The 18190-nt window shown below is 64.0% G+C and overlaps 1 protein-coding gene across 1 annotated transcript; it reads right to left on the bottom strand.

Moving 5' to 3' along the window:
• Positions 1-8930: 8930 nt before the first annotated feature.
• On the bottom strand, positions 8931-16062 carry LFNG (LFNG O-fucosylpeptide 3-beta-N-acetylglucosaminyltransferase; the record flags this gene model as incomplete). Its single annotated transcript, XM_079719766.1, has 8 exons — positions 8931-8997; positions 9179-9264; positions 9386-9551; positions 9982-10067; positions 10175-10328; positions 10435-10534; positions 11037-11085; positions 15634-16062. 8 exons carry the CDS (start codon positions 16060-16062, stop codon positions 8931-8933), a joined length of 1137 nt encoding a protein of 378 aa, XP_079575892.1.
• Positions 16063-18190: the final 2128 nt, after the last annotated feature.

The following is an 18190-nucleotide window of genomic DNA, read 5'->3' as shown; positions in this document are numbered from 1 at the left end:
GTGCCCTCGGCCCCTGCCGCCCCTCTTGGGACTAACCACTGACCTCACTCCAGCCTCCGAGAGAGAGCACCCCTGGCCAACCCAAAGCCCGCGAGTGTGACGCCGAGTCCAGGCCAGAGTTGAGTCCCAGGATAGCCGGCTGGGAGTCGGGCTGGAGAAGGTGTTTCTTCTCGTGGTGCTGCTGGGGGTGTCGAAGACTGAGAGGCAGCCCAAGGGCCTGGAGACCCCTCCCTGGGCAGGCGCTGCACCAGGGGACTGTGTCCTCAGGAATGAATGTCCCTTGGGCTGTAGGACTGAGGTCCCTGTGGCCTCAGTCTCCCTACCTGTGAAGTGGGAACAAGGCTTCCCTAAGGTGCTTTTGGCTTAGTGTACAATGTTTGCTGTGTTTCCTGCCGCAGATGGGGGTGCTACCCCCAGATCAAGTTGGGAAGTCCCCTGCCAGTCCCAGCCCTGCCCAGCCAGCCTGAAGCAAGAGAGGCCAGGTGCAGGCTCTGCCCTGTGTCAGTCCAGGGGCAGCAGAGAGCCACTTGGCACCCACACGAGGGCCCAGGCCGGGGCAGACAGCAGCCGGCCGGGCAGTTTACAGACATGGTGGGCTCTTTCTCCCAGAGCGGCAGGGCACCCCTTCCCCAGGGTGGCCTGGAAGAGGCCACCTTCCTCTGTGATCCCTTCTTTGTGCTGGTATCTGGGACCAAAAGCATGGGTGGGCCTGGGACTAGGTCATGTCTCCCCCGCTCCTGGGGCAGCTTCTGCCCTGGACGGGGTTGGGGGAGTGAGCAGGCACACACGGGGGTGCTCCAGGTGGGCCTGAGGGCCCGCAGCCTTGGCATCTGAGCCCTTGCACACGGCCAAACCTCACTGAAAGGCACCACACACACACACACACACACACACACACACACACACGCGCGGGCGCGCGCGCGGCGGTGCCACAGCCCAACCGACAAGTTTCTCTCTGGGCTCCGCCGCCTGGGCGGAGCATTCCTACTCGGCCTCGGATCAGAGGGGAGGCGCCGTCTGTGCTGCCTGGGGCGCCGCTCGGAAGCACAAACGGCCGCCCGGCCCGCGAGGCCGAAATGTGAATGTACATAGCGTGAGGGCCGGGCGCCGCGCACCCTCGCCGCTCGGAGCACCTCCGTGCGTGCGTCGTGTGCGTGTCTGCCCGCCCATCTGTGACTCCGCCCAGTTCCGAGGCGGAAGAAAGGAAAACGGGGGAGGTTAACAGGGGTGCAAGACCAAGCCTTGGTCCTGGACGGGGAGCGCGTCCCGCCCTTGGTTTTCTTTTTGCTGTTTAAGTTTTCAGGCCGTTTCCTAACCAGTCCCGTCCCGGTGACTTACCCGCATCCGCTCCCACCCCTGCACCTGTGGTTCTTGCCCCTCGCAGGCCCTGCAGCATCTTGGGCGGTGGTCCTCTTCCACGTGGATGGGAGGGAGACGCCCCGAGGCCCCTGACGGGCTAGGCGGGCAGGAGGGGCTCCAGTCCGGCCGCTCGCCGATGGGGCTCCTTGTGCAGGCCCACGCTCCCCCCAGCTCCCCTGGCCTGGTGTGGTAGGGCCTGATCGGAAGCCCTGATCCTATATGCCCCTCCACGCCCACCCCATCTCACTATGCAATCCCAGTCCAAGCTCCATTCCCTCCCTACCCCAGGACCCCCGCCCAGCCCGGGAGGGGTTCGTGGGTGACAGCCCCAAATGGGGGGACGAGCGGGGACCAGGGCCTCTTGTGCGGGCTTTTTTTTTTTTTTTTTAACCATAATGGTTGTGTGCCGCACCACTTTATATTTGTTACATATAATATATCTCTCGAAGTAATTTTGTTAGGACTCCCCCTCCCAGGTTTCTCTCCTGGCCCTTGCATCCCACCCACAAGGTGATTTAGCGTCCTGAGCGGGGAACTGAGGCCTGAACCGCTTGGTATTCTCCAACTTACGTAGGGCCATGGCTGTATGTGCTGTCGCTGTGTTTCTGGGTTTTTTTGTTTTTGTTTTTTTAACTGGGTTTGGGGTTTGATTTTTATTTCTCTGGGGGCTTTATTTTTCTTGGCAAATACTAAAAATCTCGTCAATGTAATTTCTGTGGTTTCTATTCAGCTTGGGTTTCATGTTTTAAAATAAATTTTAAAAAACAGGCCTCTTTTCCTGAGTTGTTTTGGCTCCCGCCCAAGTCTGTGGGCAGGGCGGCCACGTGCCGGGAGCCACTAGAGCCTGGTGGGCGGAGTCTCGCGGGAGAGGGTGCCTGACGGGGCGGGGCCTGGTGGGCGGGGCGGGGCGTCAGGTGTGCAGAGCGGCTGACGCTGGGAGCGGTGGTCTCGAAGGCTTGAAAGCCTCATTTGCAATCTGGGCTTACGCTGGAGGGGCCTGAGGAGACGCGGATTGCGGTGAGGAGGGCCCAGGCTCCGGCCAGCAGGAGAGGTGACAGACCTGGCCCTGGGCAGGGCTGTTGGAGCGGGTCAGAGAGGCCAAATGGGAGGATGGTGTGTCTCCAGGAGGAGCATCTCCTGAGTCCCCACTGTAACCCGAGGCGGGGTTCCCGGTGCTTCCCCGGGCGCCTCGCCGCCCACTGGCCTCGCTGGAGTCCTTACCAGTGGTCTGAGCAGCAACCCAATCCCCGCCCGCCGAGGTAGGAAGGATCATTCTTGTTCTCATTTGAGAAGCGGGCTGGGGAAGGCGCCGTGTCGTCGGAGGCCACATAACCCCAGCACATCACCTTGGGTGGCAGGAGACATACTGCCCACCTCGCAGGGAACCCTTAGGACCCGTGGAATTGGGGGAGGCACGTTTGCCCAGGAGAGTGTTTGTCTCGCATGCCAGGTGCACAGGTGGGCGAGGGAGCTGCGAGGCCCGGTGGAAGACAGCAGGCTCCCGTGGCATTGCTGGCGCCGAGGTTCCTGGCTCTCAGCACCATGGTGCCTGGGTTGGCGGGGGCACAGGGCGGAGCTTCTGCCTCCAGCACACACCAGCAGCCTGGTCCAGTGGTTTCTGTTTTGACTGGCTTCTGGGGAAGGGGGCCCAGGATACATAAGCTCTGATGGGGCGATGCTAAGCACCCAGGAGTGGAGGCATCTGGGGCTCCGTGCTTCTGCGATGCCATTTGGGGACAGCAAGAATTGTCTCTCCTCTTAGGTTTAGCTGCCAAGCAGAAAAATCGTGCTATAGCTGGAGGGGGCGTGGCCCAGAGAAGTGTGTGTGTGTGTGTGTGTGTGTGTGTGTGTGTGTGTGTGTGTTTAAGATGGGGAAATAACAGCATGCCGTGAAGGCTGATGGTAATGGTCCCGTAGGCAGAGGAAATGGCTGCAGCAGGGAAGATGAAGAGTTCGTTGAGGGAGTGATGTTCCTGAATCACCAGGAGGGGCTGGGACCTAGGTCCCAGTGGAGGGGCTGGCCATAAACAGGACTGCGGTCCCTCCTGCTGGCCCGGTGATGAGAGCATATGGGCAGCTTGGGGCTGGGGTGGCAGAGGGTCTTATGAAGTAGGGGTGCCGTGGGAGAGCCAGGGGCGGGGCAGTGGGCCTCCCCAAGGGCCCCTGAGGCTCTTGGTCTGGAACTCAGGTGAGACTCACCAGGTGGGAAGGCAGTCCCTCCAGCCACCCAGGTGTGGGTGGTGAGCAGGCAGAGGGCCGGATGCAACAGGTCAGAGGCTACGGGCTTGGCCAAGAGAAGATGTGGAAGCCAGAGAGGCCGAGGGAGGTGAAGGCGACTTCGAGGGCATGACCGGACCCTGGGATTTCAGCCAGGGGAGGACAAGCCCTTGAGGGGTGAGGGATCTGGGGTCCAGGGGGGTCAGGAAATCGGAGGGAGTGAGCTGGAAAGATAGGAGGTGGAGGCAGAGTGGGATGCCATGGGGTAGGCAAAGCGTGAGGAGTGACTGTGGAGGGGCGACCAAGGCGGGGGCGGGGCAGGTTGTTGGGAGGCGGGTTGAGGGGATGCCAAGGGTGTGGGAAGGGTCACTGACACCAAGTCACCAGGAGCAGTGTGGGAGAAAGCATGTGGCATACCCACATGGGGGAAGGGGCAGCAGATGTTGTGATCCTGTTGGGGGAGGGGCAGGGGCCCGGGGAGAAGGGTCTGCAAGTGGCCGCGGGAGCACCTCCAGGAGTGAGGCGCGAGGACGGCAGATGCCCGGCAGGGGGCGCTGAGTCCTCGGGGGGACAAGAGGCTAAGGGCAGGGCCGGACGGACCCTGTTGGAAGACCCACCCGGAGTCCTAGATGGGCTGGGGCGGCCCAGGAATCTGCATTCCAGCAAGTTCTCAGTGACCGCCGGCTGCTGATCTGGGGCTCAGCTGTGACTACCACGTTCAAACGGGAAGTGAGCGCTCACTTGGCAAGGATCTGGGGATTTCACTGGGATGAGCCAGGAGGAGATGTGGCCAGCCCTGCATCAGAGCCAGGGGACAAGACAGTGACATGGGTGGCCTGGGGTGGCCTGGGGTGGCCTGCAGCAGCCGGCTCAGGCTTGCCTCTTGACATCACACATACCGCACCAACAAAATATTGGTAATAACCAGTAGATGCCAAATATTGGTAATATACCAACTATTGGTAATAACCAAAGATTCATGATGTGAACTTTTTTTTTTTTTTTTTTTTTTTTTTTGCTTTTACGCGGGCCCCTCACTGTTGTGGCCTCTCCCGTTGCGGAGCACGGGCTCCGGACGCGCAGGCTCAGCGGCCATGGCTCACGGACCCAGACGCTCCGCAGCATGTGGGATCCTCCCGGATCGGGGCACGAACCCGCGTCCCCTGCATCGGCAGGCGGACTCTCAACCACTGCGCCACCAGGGAAGCCCCATGATGTGAACTTTTAAGAGCAAGCAAGGGGCTGCAGAGACGGTCTCCCCTCCCTGTCACTCGGGGGCTGCACCCCTAGATCCGTGTGGGGGTCCCGGGAAAGGTGGAATCGGGCTGGGAGCGGAACCACCAGCTCTGGCCACCAGGCGGCGCCCAGGGACTATGGTGGGTTATACATGGGTGGGGTGGGCCCCAGAGGCCTGGGCAGGGGCAGTAGGGGGCATATGCGGGGGGAAGCAGCCACAGCTCTGAGCCCCCAAATTCAGCAACCTCCAGGGGCCAAGACGAGGAGCCCTCTAGTCCCTGGGCCCCTCCTAGCGCTGGATCACTTAAGTGCCTTCTGTGTGCCCAGCCCTAGGCTCAGAAAGGACTTGGGGAAGGGGTCACCTCCAAGAACATTTGGCAGGGTTGGGCCTGGGGTGGCAGCAGGACCGGCCAGTTGGTCTGGCAGACGAAAAGATGGGGCTGGCACTGGTTCCCCGCCCCCCTTCCGCTCTGACCCCAGACCCAGAGAGGGCAGGACTGGCTGAAGCCTCCAGCAGGTCAGGCCTCTCGAACCATGGATGGAGCCTATGGAAAGCTCCACGGTGGTTGGAACAGGGGAAGGAGGGTCGTGGAGACCGAAGTCTGTAGGCCATCCTGTCTCCCAGCCCCCCAGGCATCCTGACAGGTCCCACCTCTGCACCTTTGCCCAGGCTGTGCCAAGACCTGGAACATCTTCCTCTCCCCACTCTGCTTCCCACTCCAGCTCAGATGTGCCTCTTCGGGGGAAGTTGGCTGTGATGGCCTAGCTGAAGGGAAGTTTGTTTAAACTGAGCAGGGAGGGGCCCCACCGGGCCCCACCCTGGCACCCTTCTCAGCCCCTCCGAGACCTGGCTCAGCCTCTGCTCTGGCCAGCTACCCCGGCACTCACCCGCCGGCAGCAGGGAAGCTGGGGGGCGGGGGGGAGCACCCAGCAGCCCCAGTGGTTGCGGTTTTACTTTTTATTTTTGAAAGCCCACAAGTGATGGGCAGTTTGGGAGGGCCAGAGTGGGGGATATGGAGCCCCTCAACCCAGCCAGGACCCTCTCCAACCACCCACTAGCCCAGCATGTGGTTGAGGGGCGCTGATGCCACCAGAGTGGGGCATGGCTGCCCCCAGTCGTGCCTGCAGGAGAAGGGAGGTCACCTCTTCTGCTCCATGACTCATCTTCGGGGCGGGGGGAGAGCCCCCCCTGCACACCCCTGAGGGCGGCGGATGGAAGACATCGGGCCGCCCGGTTCCTGTAAGGCCTCATGGACCTGCTTCCCCTTCTGAGGAGGGAGACCTTCCCTCCTCCCTCAGCTTCTTGTGTAAGAGGAAAGGGCGAGGTGCTGCTCGTCTGTGCCCCTCTGCGACCCCTGCAGGCCCAGAGCACCGGGACTCAGCGGCGCTTACATTTATCCCCCTTTCCAGGTGGAGGTCAAGGCTCCAGGAGGGGCGGGGCTTGCCCCCCAATCCTGGGCTCCTGCTCTGCCGTCCCCCTGCTCGGTGCCCCCAACCCACGCGGGGACAGCTTGGACCAGCTGTGACCTACCGATGGCCCCAACTCTGAGGCAGACTCCACCTGCCCCGGTCACATCTCTGCCCCGGGGTCCCGCCAGCTCTGTGCAGAGGCAATGCCAGCTGCTGGAGGAGGGGCGCTGGGGCCCGGGCTCCACACTCTGCCAGGGCAGAGGCTCCTGTGACTCACGCTGGCAGGAAGGAGGCCCATGGCCTCTGCCCACAGGTGGCAGCAGTGCTGCTGTGACCCCCCTCCCCTGCCGTGCCCCAACCCAGCCTGGCACACAGTGGGTGCTGAGGGGAGTCTGGGGGTGTCCCCCAGGCAGGGGTCAGTGTGATGGTGAGGGGCCCTCTCTCCCTCCCACTGTCCCAGTCACTGCCACACCCCCAGGGCAGCTGCTCTGGAAACCATGCTGCTGACTCAGGGCCATGCAAGGTCCAGCTGGGGTCAGGCCCTGGCCAGCTGCTCCCCAGGACAGGGCAGGCACCAGCAAGGGCTGTGAGGAAGGGGTCCTCTCCGGCCTGCTGGGGGCGCTGAGTATGTGACTGGACCAGGAGGTGACTGGACCGGGAGGGGCTGGCATTCTGCCCCCAGCTCAGGGGTGGGAAGTGAGGTGCTCTTCAAACCACTGTCTGCTTTCTGATGTGTTGACAGGGCTAAGCGTGGGGCAGAGGGGAGCGAGGAGGTCATAGGGAACAAGGAGCCCCAGGTCCTAGCAAGTACCCACGGGGGTGGGGCTGGGGCAGCTGGAGGCCGGGAGGTGCGGGGGGAGGGGGAGGTGTGGGGGCGGGGGAGGGGTGTGTGTGTCCAGGCTCAGTTTGAGGAAGAGGAACTGAGGGCTGCCCCAGGCTGCCTGGGAGGGTGGGAGGAGGGGATTCCCCAGCTGAGGCCAGAGCAGCCCCTCCCCGCTCCTGCCATCACAAAGCCTTGATTTGAGGAAGGGCCGGAGGAGCTGCTTTGTGTAGAAAACAGGGCAGGGACCCGTCCAGGGTCTACAGGCTCCTGGGACCCGTCCAGGGTCCACAGCATGGGGGGGCGGTGAGGCCAGGATCCAAGGTCAGCCTGATCTCGGAGTTTGAGCTCTTCACCAGCCCAGCTGCCTGACCTTGGGCATCACATAACCTGCTCCAAGCCTCAGTTTCCCCATCTGCAAAATGGGGCAAGAATGTGGCCTCTGTGGGCTTGTGACAGAGATGAAGCTGGGTAAGGAGGTCCCAGGTCAAGCCACAGCCAGCCCCTGTCCTCCTGAAGGGAGGGCTGGACCCTCTGGCGGCTGTCCAGGGGCAGGCCAGCACAGACCAGGGCTACCGAGTCTTAGAGCTGCTTGTCGGAGTGAGACTGTACATCCAGAGGTCTTCCCTATGTCCGAGGGTGCCCTGGGCTGGTCACGCCTCTCAGGTACCTGGAAGTTGCTATTTAGATCCCAAGTTCCCTTCCCACAATAGTTGGCTTGGAGGTCTCTACACACCTCCCCCACACGAGTGCAAACAAGCTCCCAGCCCCCCTGGTGCAGCTTCCATGAACCTGCAGCTCAGGCCCAACTTCCAGCCGAGACCAGGATGCCCAGGTTGCCCCAAAGAGCATCTTTATTCGCAGCAAAGGACGTCACCATAGCAACACACTTCAATTCCCTGAGAACTTTTCCCTTATCATTCACTTTCCTAGCTATGTCTTTGCAGAAGGAAGAACAGAAGACAAAACACACCTCACTGGTCAGGTGCGCCGAGCTGGGCTGGTAGGAGACAGGTTCTATGCAGAAGGTAGGCAGGGAGAGGCCAGATACCACGACATATAAATACATAGAGTGTTAGACATTTCCATCAGCTTTAACAACAAAGATTACCCCAAGTTTGGCTTCTGCTTTTTCTGATCCACAGAAAAGATAAAATAGCACCCTCCCCGACCCCCCGAAAACACAGACAAAAACACCCTACTTTGTACCCACCCCCTTTCGAAAAACAAGCACAGTAAAAAATACTGTCACAATATTTACAGACACACCCACTATGGGCGACTTTCTCTCTACTTTGGAGAGGAGGTAAGATCCTCAGCTGACTCCCCGTCACACAGGGAAGATGGCTAAGAGAGCGGGGGAGACCCCTGCCCGGGATGGTGCTGCTGCTACCCAGGTACCCAGGCCAGAGCTCAGTGGGAGGAGCGGCCTCGGGCCACACCCCCCAAACCCAGCTTCCTCACAGCACTGAGCATGGTAAGTTGTCCTGGGGGCTCTGAGGAGGAGCCGGGATCCCAGGGGGCAGGCGCCTGCAGCGCTGGGCCTGCGCTCAGCAGGAATGTAAAGGCACCTGCACATCGCTGCAGAGCAGCCCCTGGTCCCCGTGCAGCCCAAAGACCCCAGAATAATAATAAACCTGCCCTCAGAGTGACCTCTGACTTACAAATCCTTCTGGGGTGGAGCATGGAAAGACAGACAGGCGGTGCCTTGCCTGCTCCTCGGCAGAGCAGAGCTGCCCAGCAGTCTGCTACACGGATGGGCACACAGTACACACACGCGCACAGCCCTGGGGGGAGCCTCGAATGCCAAGGCCAGGGCGGCACAACAGGGGTCCCCGGGCCCTTTGGATACCAGGGGTGCCCGGGGACAGGGTTTCAGCCGTAGCTGCTAGAAGATGGCAGTGTGGGGACACCAGGGTGTGTCCGGGTACAGGTGGCAGTGGATGGAGCGGAACCTGTGGGGACAGAGTGGGGGGCTCGTCCGTGTGGGGTGCGGGTACTGAGCTCACAGCACCGGGGGCCCTCTTCCACCCAAGCAGGCTCCTGGGGGTACTCTTTCGTCATGCTGCTTAGCTGCAGCAGACCCCAAGGGACCCTAGGTGAGCCCCGCCCCCATCTGGGGCTCAGTTTCCTCACCTGGATGGGTCGGCCTCCACTGAGAAGGGGCCCTTAATGTGGACAGCATTCCGCTTGTTTTCAAACATGCCGTAGCTCAAGGTCACCTGCAGGGGGAGGGACAGTGACGCTGGGAGGGGTGCCAATGCCACCCCACCCTGCCCCTTCCCTCCTCTCCCAGCCGCTCTCCTCCGTCCCCATCCCTTCCTGGGCTGCTAGGCAGCGCACCTGCTCATGGAGCTCGGAGGTGGGGACCTGCTGCAGGTTCTCCAGGTGGGAGTGGAAGAGGCCGCTGCGGATGAGGGGCACGCCCAGCAGAGCCTCCACGATGTAGCCGATGGTGCAGTCGTCCGGCAGCCGGATCCGCTCGGCCGTGCTCATGAAGTGGCCTCCGCTGTGGGAGGGCCGGAGGGCCGGAGTGAGCCGAGGCGGGAGCTGGGCAGGAGCCCACCAGGCAGAGCGTCAACCTGGCCGGGCCCAAGGAGGAGGCGCACATGCCCGGTGGAGCAGGGTGCAGCCCGGCCTGTGTCCCTCAGGGGCTCTCACGCTGGCACCTCCCCACCTCCCTGAGCCCCAGGACAGCCCCCTCCTCCACACCAGCCAGATGATTCTCTGAGTTGGGGGTTACCGGACGCAGGAAGGGGTCCTGCCCAACCTGGGTGCTGACCACCCTGGTGGCCGTGGGCAGTGGTGGGACGACTCACCCTGCCAGTACACGTGAGGTTGGGGACACTGGTGCTGGGAAGATGAATCAAGCCAGGCCCCCAGTGGGGGGACCTTGGGATCTGGGGCAGCCTCGCCTGTGCCCCAAGGAACTCACTCACCTGGCCCAAGGGCTCATCTTCAGGGCCAGCCCTCGGCTGATGCAGAAGCCAGCCCCGCCGGTGGCAAACCAGAAGTGGACGGGACGCTGCGGGAGGGGCACACGGTGAGACTCCCAGACCCTCCCCCCTGGCCGCAGGGACACCTCCAGCCTCCGCCCCGCTCGGCGCAGGCCTGTGTAGGCGGGACACTCACCACCTTGCTCTGGCTGACCCTCTCTGTGGCCTGGATGGGCCTGTCCAGGCTGGGCTTGCCGAGGTAGATGTCCTGCGTGTGCGGGTAGCTGGCCAGCAGCCTCAGCAAGGCCCGCACGTTCACGTAGTTGTCGTCATCCACGTGGCAGAACCACCTGGGGCGAGGCAGGGCCGTCAGGGGGGCGTGTGGTGGGGGGGAACTGCCAGGGCCGGAGCCTGAGGGGAGACGCCCCCGGGCCCCAGCCAAAGGCCGGCACTCACTTCCTCCCCGATTCGATGAAGCGGTCATACTCCACGGCCATCTTGCAGGACAGCGCCTGGCGGCTGTGGGCAGCTGAGCAGTTAGTATTGACCACGTTGCCTGCGGACAAGGGGAGGGGCTGTGAGTGGGTCCAAGATGGTTCAGCGAGGGCGGCCTGGCCCGGGGTCACACAGCAGGCCCCGCGAGAGCAGAGAAAGAGAGGGTGGGTGGCAGTCTGTCTCGGGGCGCCCTGGGTTCAAGCCGTGCCCACAGTGGCCTCCCCCTCAACCCCTCCCTCGAGCAGGACCCAGGCCCGGCGATCTCACCCCCCAGCCCAACCCCCTCCTGGGGGCCCCGCCCCGCCCCGCCCCTGCCCATTCAGGCGGCTTTTTCCCAGCACCAGCCACCTGTTGCCGCCACACCAGCTCAAAGGGCCCCGGGTGCTGAAAGGGCCTCATTTGCATGAGAATTGGGCGGGGTGGGGGCGAGTGGTGGGGCGGAGCGTTGAGCAAACCCCTTGAGTAAACTGCCCTCCCAGGCCCGTGGCCTCGGTGACCTCTCCAGAGGGGAGGGTTTCCTCTGGGCGGGAGCCCCCCCTTGCCTCCCCATGTCCAGGGCTCACCCGTGCGCCTGGCCAGGGCTTCATCTTCCCCGTCCGTGAAAATGTACGTCTGCAGGGAGAAATACGGCCTTGAACAGGCAACTCTGTGCCCCGGCCCCCGGCCACCGTGGGGTCCAGGGCTGGGCACCCTGCGGCTTCACAGGGATCCTTCAGTCACACCCATGCCCCACCTTTGAGCTTCAATTTCCCCATATGCAGAGTGGGGCTCAAGTGCCTACCCTGAGTGGAAGTGGGCCGGGGGCCCAGGAAGACCCCACCCCCTACCACCCCACCCCCTACCTCGACAGCTGGGCCCAAGGTCAGCCGGCAGCTGCGCCGGCACGAGCCAGGTGCGGTGCCCCGCCCACCCGCCAGGTAACCGGCTCCGGCCCGGCCCGTCCTGCACACCTGGCGGGGCACACACCCTTATTGACACAGTGCCCCGCCTGTGGGAGGGGCGGAGGATGGGGGGCGCGGGCGGAGGAGGTCCGCTTTGGGAAGCCAAGTCTCAATCAGTCGGGGACAAAGGCCTCTGCTGGGCGGCCGCCAAGCCCTGGCGGACAAAGGGCCCGGAGGGAGGATGAATCACCAGGCATCGTCCGCCAGCTTTGTCCTGGGCCGCGCTGTGAGGGGAACTCGGCCGCGTTAAGCGGGAGTGGCCGCACAGCCCATTACCATACAGCTGGCCTGGTTAACTGGGCCGGGCTGGGCACCAGGTCCGGCGGGCTGGGGTGTGGCCACAGCCCTGCAGTCCTCCGGGCTGGGCCCTCAACACCGGGGCCTCCCTCGCACCCCGGGCTGCGTGACCAGCCAGTGCAGCGGTCACCTTCTCTGAGCCAAAGCAGCCTCCAGGGTCCTGAGGAGACACGGTCCGCAGGGTTTTGTGGCGGGAAACCTCTCGTGCCCCAGCGCAGGAATCAGTGCCCCCAGCATCCATGCAGCCTAGCAGCCCCGCCTGCTGCTCGCCTTGCTCAAGGCCACATCAGGGCTCCACCTGTGCCAGCACAGGGCCACCCCTGCCAGGATCGCTCCGCGGAAGACGGGGGCGGGGGGGACCAACGGGGAGGGGCCAGGAGCTGCCAGCGCCCGCCTGGGCCCGTCGGCACACGGGGAGGAATGTTCCTTTTCCTCTGCCTGGCCCGCCCAGCGCGTGCCGCCCAGCACACCCAGGCGTGGCTGAGTGCAAAGCCCAGGCCCGGTGGAGGGTGCTGGGAGCACAGGCAGCCGGAGACCCCCCACCTCCGTGCCCACCAGGCCCCGGTTTCCTTCTGTGTACAAACGGGTGGAAGGGAGGGGCCGGCGTGTGCAGGCCTGGCATACAGCACAAACCCAGCGACCTGGGGGACTCACCTGCGGTGCCCACCCTCAACTGGCAGCCCCAGCTCCTTGCCCAGCCTGAGCCCAGACCCGAGCACACTCTCAGTGAGGTCACAAGCTGGCGGGGCCTAGAGAGAGCTAAGGGGGGCGGCAGGCTCCTTCTACACCCTCTCCACGCACGCACCCCCCTTCCAGAGCAGACACCCCAGGGCAGCCCGCACGCACAGACTCGCATCCAGCGCCCCCGCCCCGCCAGCATCTCAGCCCAGGAATGCCGTGGGAGGACGAGGCCGGCCCGTGCAGACGCGCCGTTGCCGCCACTGGATTAAAAGGAAAATGCTTTCTTAATGAGATCAAGGGAGGCCTGTTCTCCCGCGCGCTTGGTGGTGCCCTAAAAACCCAGCCCAAGGCTACGGAGATTAAAGTCACCTTTGTTCAGAGGGGAGTGCTTGGAGGCGTGGGGTGTGGGGTGTGCGGGTGCCGGGCCTCCGGTCTCCCCACATCAGAGCAATCAGGAGGGGAGGGGAGGGGACAGGCTGCCCGGCCACGGGCCTCACCCACTGCTCAGAGCCTCAGTTTCCGCCCTCTGTGCAATGGGTGGAACCAGAGCTCACGGGTGCCCAGAGCAGAGTGCTCCGACGCCCTCTCTTCTTTCATCTCCCTAATGGCCCTGGGAGGAGGGCACCATTACGACCCGAGTGTACAAGTGGGGAAACTGAGGCCCTGAGAGGGGCAGCCCCCCCCCCCGCAAGTCTGCAGTCACACCCCGGGGCAGAGGCGGTGCTGGTCCACCCCAGCCATGCCTTCCAGGGGCCAAGACACACACACCCCTCCCCCCACCCCCGCCCAGACCCCTCCCCACTCCCCCAAAAACGACAGGGCTGGAGGAGGAAGAGCAGGGCAGCGAGGCCGCAGGGCTGGCTGTGGGTGGGCGGGGGGACACCCACAGGAAGCGGCATTGTTCCTGGAGCTGCGATTCAAAGAAACACAGGATGCCAAGCTCCCCCCCCCAACAATTGTGGCTGCCGCGGTGGCAGCCGCTGCAGCCCGGCCCACTCCGGGAGGGATGGGGGAGGAAAGTGCGGGCCAAAGGCCCAGCCCCTCATCCTGGACTCCAAGGCCCGTCACAGTGTGGTCTCTACTGACCACCCCCACCCAAGTCACTCCAATTGCTGGAAGTTTCTTGCACACCCCCCCATGTTTGTGCTCAAGATGCCCAATTGCCCTTTCGGGGCATTTTCTTCTCTCAGTCTAGCTCACATGGCACCTCCTCCAGGAAGTCCCTCCCTCCCCAACACGGGTCAGATGCCCACTTTCAGCTCACACAGCCTCTCTGGGTTTCCCCCGCTGCGGCCCTGACTTCCTTGAGTCTCCCCCATCAGACTGGGTCTGAATCACCCCTCACAGGGCTGGGAGAGGAGGTCTCTCTGCTGAAACAGTTTCAAGGACCCCTCCCCCACAGGGCACCGTAAGAGGGGTTCCTGCTTGCTGTGACACATGAACCCATTGTTGGGGACAGATTCGGCCTCTCCTGGGTGGGGGCCCTGGGGTGAGAAGGAAACCCAAGTGGCCCCTCAATGGGGGGGGGGAGCAAAGGGTCCAGGGGAGGGATGGCCTCCACCCCGACTCCAGTACTCCCCGGGCTCGTTCCCTACATCTCTAGGCTTTGCCAGTCCTCTTTTACGACAACCTACTGGAAGGGCAATGCTTTCCCTGTTTCAGAGATGAGGAGACTGAGGGTCAGAGAAGCCCTTGGTCTTGCCCAAGGTCACCTAGCTTGGCTGGGACTGGTACCTGAGACCCCCCTGACGCTATTCCCTCTGCTGGAGAAAGCCCCCAAAGTCCAAGACGAGGGGTGCTCAGAGCTGGTGGCAGCCCAGAGGGGGCTGAACCCTGCCAAAGGTCACACAGCAGGGAGCAGAGTCCTGGGGGATGGTGCCCGGCTCAGGGATGGTGCCCCACAAGGGCTGTCACTCAGGGACGTGGGGGACCCCACAGGCCCTCATCGCCAGGCAACCTGAGTGGCCAGCATGCCGGCGGCGGTTCCCATGGAGCACATAGCTGCACACAAGAGGCCGGACGCCTTTCTCCACTGGAGAAAGGGGCTTTGTTACCTTGCCCAAGCGGCCGGCGTGAGAGCCGCCCGGCGCTGGGAATCCTAACGGCCCAGCAGCCAAACAAAACCCGCAGCCCCCACTGCCCCCGCCTGCCGGCCTGCTGAGCCCCTGGGAAAGGGACGCTGTGTTCCCAGGAGGCTGCCATGGGGTTCCCAGGGCCCCCTCCCCATGCTTGGACCAGATAGGACCCTGCCCCCCCAGGCCCCATCAGGACCCCACCATGGCCCTGCCCCCAAACAGGGCTCAGCCAGGCCAGAAGGCCCCCAGACCTCGAGGGCTGAAACAGGGAGGAAGCAGTGTGGGCTCTTCTCTGAGCCCCCAGCCCGGTCCAGGGTCCTTCACCCTCATCCCAGATACCCAGTTTGTCCCTTGAGTTTCCCAGCTCAGGGATATCCTCCCCCCAACCCCCGCAGGGCTCACATTCTGCCCTCGTCCTGCCCCAACCCAGCCGTCCTGCTGCAGCCTGGAGGGAGATTTTCAAAGTGGGGTGTGTCTTTATTATGTGTGTGGAGGAAGTCGATGCTCAGCTGGGATGCACTGAGCACAAGGCTCCAGGCTCCAGAGGCTTCTGCACTGTGGAGAGAGGACCGCCGAACAGACTCTGAGACCCAGTGCTCTCTTTCTTTTGAGACGGACTCCCCAGGGCCCACTAACGCCCACCCCCAACTTCAGAATATTTTCTACAGTGACTTGTCCCATTGCAAAGACTGGGATGGGGATGGGACTGGCTCTGTGCCCAGGGGTCCTAACCCCCCACTCCACCTCTAAGGAAAGAGTCTTCTTCCCAGGGAAGGGAATGAGCCCAGGGTGACGCCCCATGCAGAATCTGCCTTGGGGAGGTTTGGGGACAGTAATGCCCCGTTAATGAGTTCCAGTGTTTGAGGGGCAAGAAGCATCACAGGGCACCAACCCCAGGCACTGGTGGCTGGTGTAGGGTCAGTGCAGGCCACCCAGGGCCCTGGAAGTTGGCTGGGGATGGGTCCCCAGCACGCACTTCCACAACCGTATGGGGAGAGCGACCCCACCAGGAAAACTGGGCTGGAAGGGGGTGGACTGGCATCACTACCCCCTGATATTCCCAGTGGCTGTACAGAGATGCAGCCTGGCGCCCATCGGATGCTGCCACCAGCTGGACAAGAGGGCACCTTCTCCCCTGCCCACTTGCCCAGGCTGCGGGGGCTCACCATCTCCTTGTGGCGCGAGATCCACGTCTCCAGCAGCAAGTCGAGGCGCGCACGGTGAAACTTTTTGGTGGTCTTGACCGCGATGAAGACGTCGTGCGGCGTGAGTGGCTCAGCCGGGGGCCGCGGATGGCCGTCTGCGGGGCGGGGGACGCTGCCGGGAGGTGGGCCCGCGTCTCTACGAGAGCGGGTCAGCAGGCTGAAGTACTCGGACAGACTGTGCACCTCGCGGACTAGCACCCCGGGTGCCGCCGCCGCCTCCAGCCCGGGAGCTGGGGCCGCCCCCGAGGGGCCCGCCAGGCTGCGCAGCGCGCGCCGACCGCGCTCAGCGGGCACCGGGGGCGGCGGCGGGTCGGCCGTGAGCACCAACAGGCAGGCGAGCAGCGCGCCCGCCAGCGCCAGCAGCAGGCGGCGGCCGCAGCGCTTGAGCATGGTGGGGTGGCGGCCGCGCGGTGCGCCCAGCCCCACGCGCCCTGCCCGGTGCGCCCTGCCCCTCACTCCGGCGCCGAGGATCTGGGGTCCCGCGGCAGGTCCAGCAGTGCACCGCCCCCGTCCTGCGCTCTTAAACCTCCCCAGCATGGCTCCGCCCCCCCGAGGGCGGGGCCCTCCGTGAGGCCCCGCCTTCAGCACGAGCTCACTGGCTCCCGGGCCCTGGGGCGGGGCCTCTCCAGGTTGCCCCAGATGCTCTGCAGAGCCCACGTGGGGCCGCGGCGGGGGTCTGGGAACTGCCGAGCGGGCGTCGTGGGCTCCCGCCCCCGGTCCGCACGTGCACGCCCCGGCTCGCCCCGCCCCGCCCGGATCGCCCCCCCGGGCAGCGGGGCGGCGTGGGGATGTAGGTCCGCCCCGCCCCAGTGGCCCTGAAGGGGAAACCCAGGCTGACCAGCGCCGGCTGGAGCTATACCCGGCGTCTGACATGCGGAGGGGCGCGCTCTCGGCGCCGTGAGGGGGATTCTGGGACAGGGACTTCGGGCTCAATCGTCCCGCGGGGGACGTCCTTCCTTCCTCGCTCCACACTTCCCCTCCCCGAGCCCGGCTTCCTGCCCTAGGGACGGCGCAGGCCTTGTAACAGGGCTGGTGCCTGGGTGGACCTGACCGCTCGGTCCAGAGTACCCTTTATTAATATCGAGGAGGTGCTTAGCCACCTGAGCCACAGGTAGGGACACGAGGTTCCAGCGAGAAAGCACCTTACCAAATTCCATCCCTAGCCCCCGAGCTAATGTCCTCGTCTCTGCCCAACGTCGGAGGGCAGAGGATTGGTTCCCCGAAATCCTCGGGCGCCCCGTGGAGCCCCGAGAAGAAACCGAGATCGCCCCTCCCCGCGCGGGATGAAAGGCCGCCTTCTGTCCCATTTGGTCCCTCTGCTCTCGGGCCAGATGTGGCCCAGCTGTGCCCCCGCCCCGCCTCCCCGGCACACGGCGGCTCCCACCCCCGGCCCTTCCCACGGGCTGGGCCAGCCCACCGCACGAGCAGGGGCGGCAGGAATGTGCGCCGACAGCCTGGGTTGAGGGTTAGGGACGAGGGGCGAGGAAGTGGCCAAGGGCTCCCCGTGGCGAAATCCAAGTCTGAGTCTCCCGCCCGCAGCATCTTCCGGAAGCGCGGCTGGGGGCGGCTCTGCGCTCGGCTGCCTCCTTCCCCTCCGCCCTCAGCTCCTCCGCATCCCCCCCTAAGGAGACCCTAGGCAACCACCGCGGATAACTGGTCCCCCCTTAGCGCTCACTCTGCCCGCTGGCCCGTTTTCTTCATAGCGCTTACCTCTGCCCGATGGCACCCCTTCGTGGTCCCTTTCCCTCCACTTGAATGTCAACTGCGGAGAACAGGGCGTGGAACGTAGTAGGTGCTCTATAAAGATTTACTGTGTAAATGTCTGGCCCGGGTTCCAGACTCTCGCCTGGCGCATTTGTTCTCAGGGCCCTGGGGCCCTACCCCTTGCCCCTCTGGGATGGGGTGCGGTGGAGGATGGGAGTTCCCAGGCCTCTTCCTGTACCCACCCCCAAGGTAATTAGCAGGCGCCACCTCAGGCAGGCAGATGCCTGAGCAGATGGTGCTAGCTGTGCCCAAGTGACAAGACTCCCATGGAGTCACCTCCTGCCATAAACCCCTCCCCCGTCAGCCAGAGCCCAGCCTTGGAGCCTCTAGTCAGCTGGAGAGGTGGGGGTGGGCAGGGGGGAAATGGACCCGATGGCGGGGTGGCCACCCCCAAACAGTCCGCTGAGCCCCAGCACAGCTCCAGCCTCCTGTCTGAAGGGTCTCTGTACCCCATGTCCCTCGCCCCACCACCGATGCTTATCTATCCCATTTCTGGGCTATTTTGAGAGGGGGCCTCCTCCACGACCTTCTTCTCCCCGCTGGACCTCTTGAGCAGCCTCCACCCTGGTCTCCCTGCCCCCAGTCTACCTGCTCTATTGATTCTCCACTCAGAAACCACACAGCTTAATCAGACCCACACGCCCCTCCCCCCCCCCACACACACACACACTCACAGGTCAAACTCTTTGCTGGCTTCCCGTGGCCCCTGAGTTCCAGTCCTAGCCTCGTGTCCACGTACCTCCCAAATGGGCCT

The sequence above is a fragment of the Hyperoodon ampullatus genome (assembly GCF_949752795.1).
Source record: "Hyperoodon ampullatus genome assembly, chromosome: 14".
Taxonomy (NCBI): Eukaryota; Metazoa; Chordata; class Mammalia; order Artiodactyla; family Ziphiidae; genus Hyperoodon; species Hyperoodon ampullatus.
The sequence above is the reverse complement of the archived record's forward strand: the minus strand, read 5'-3'. Positions and strand labels throughout refer to the sequence as shown.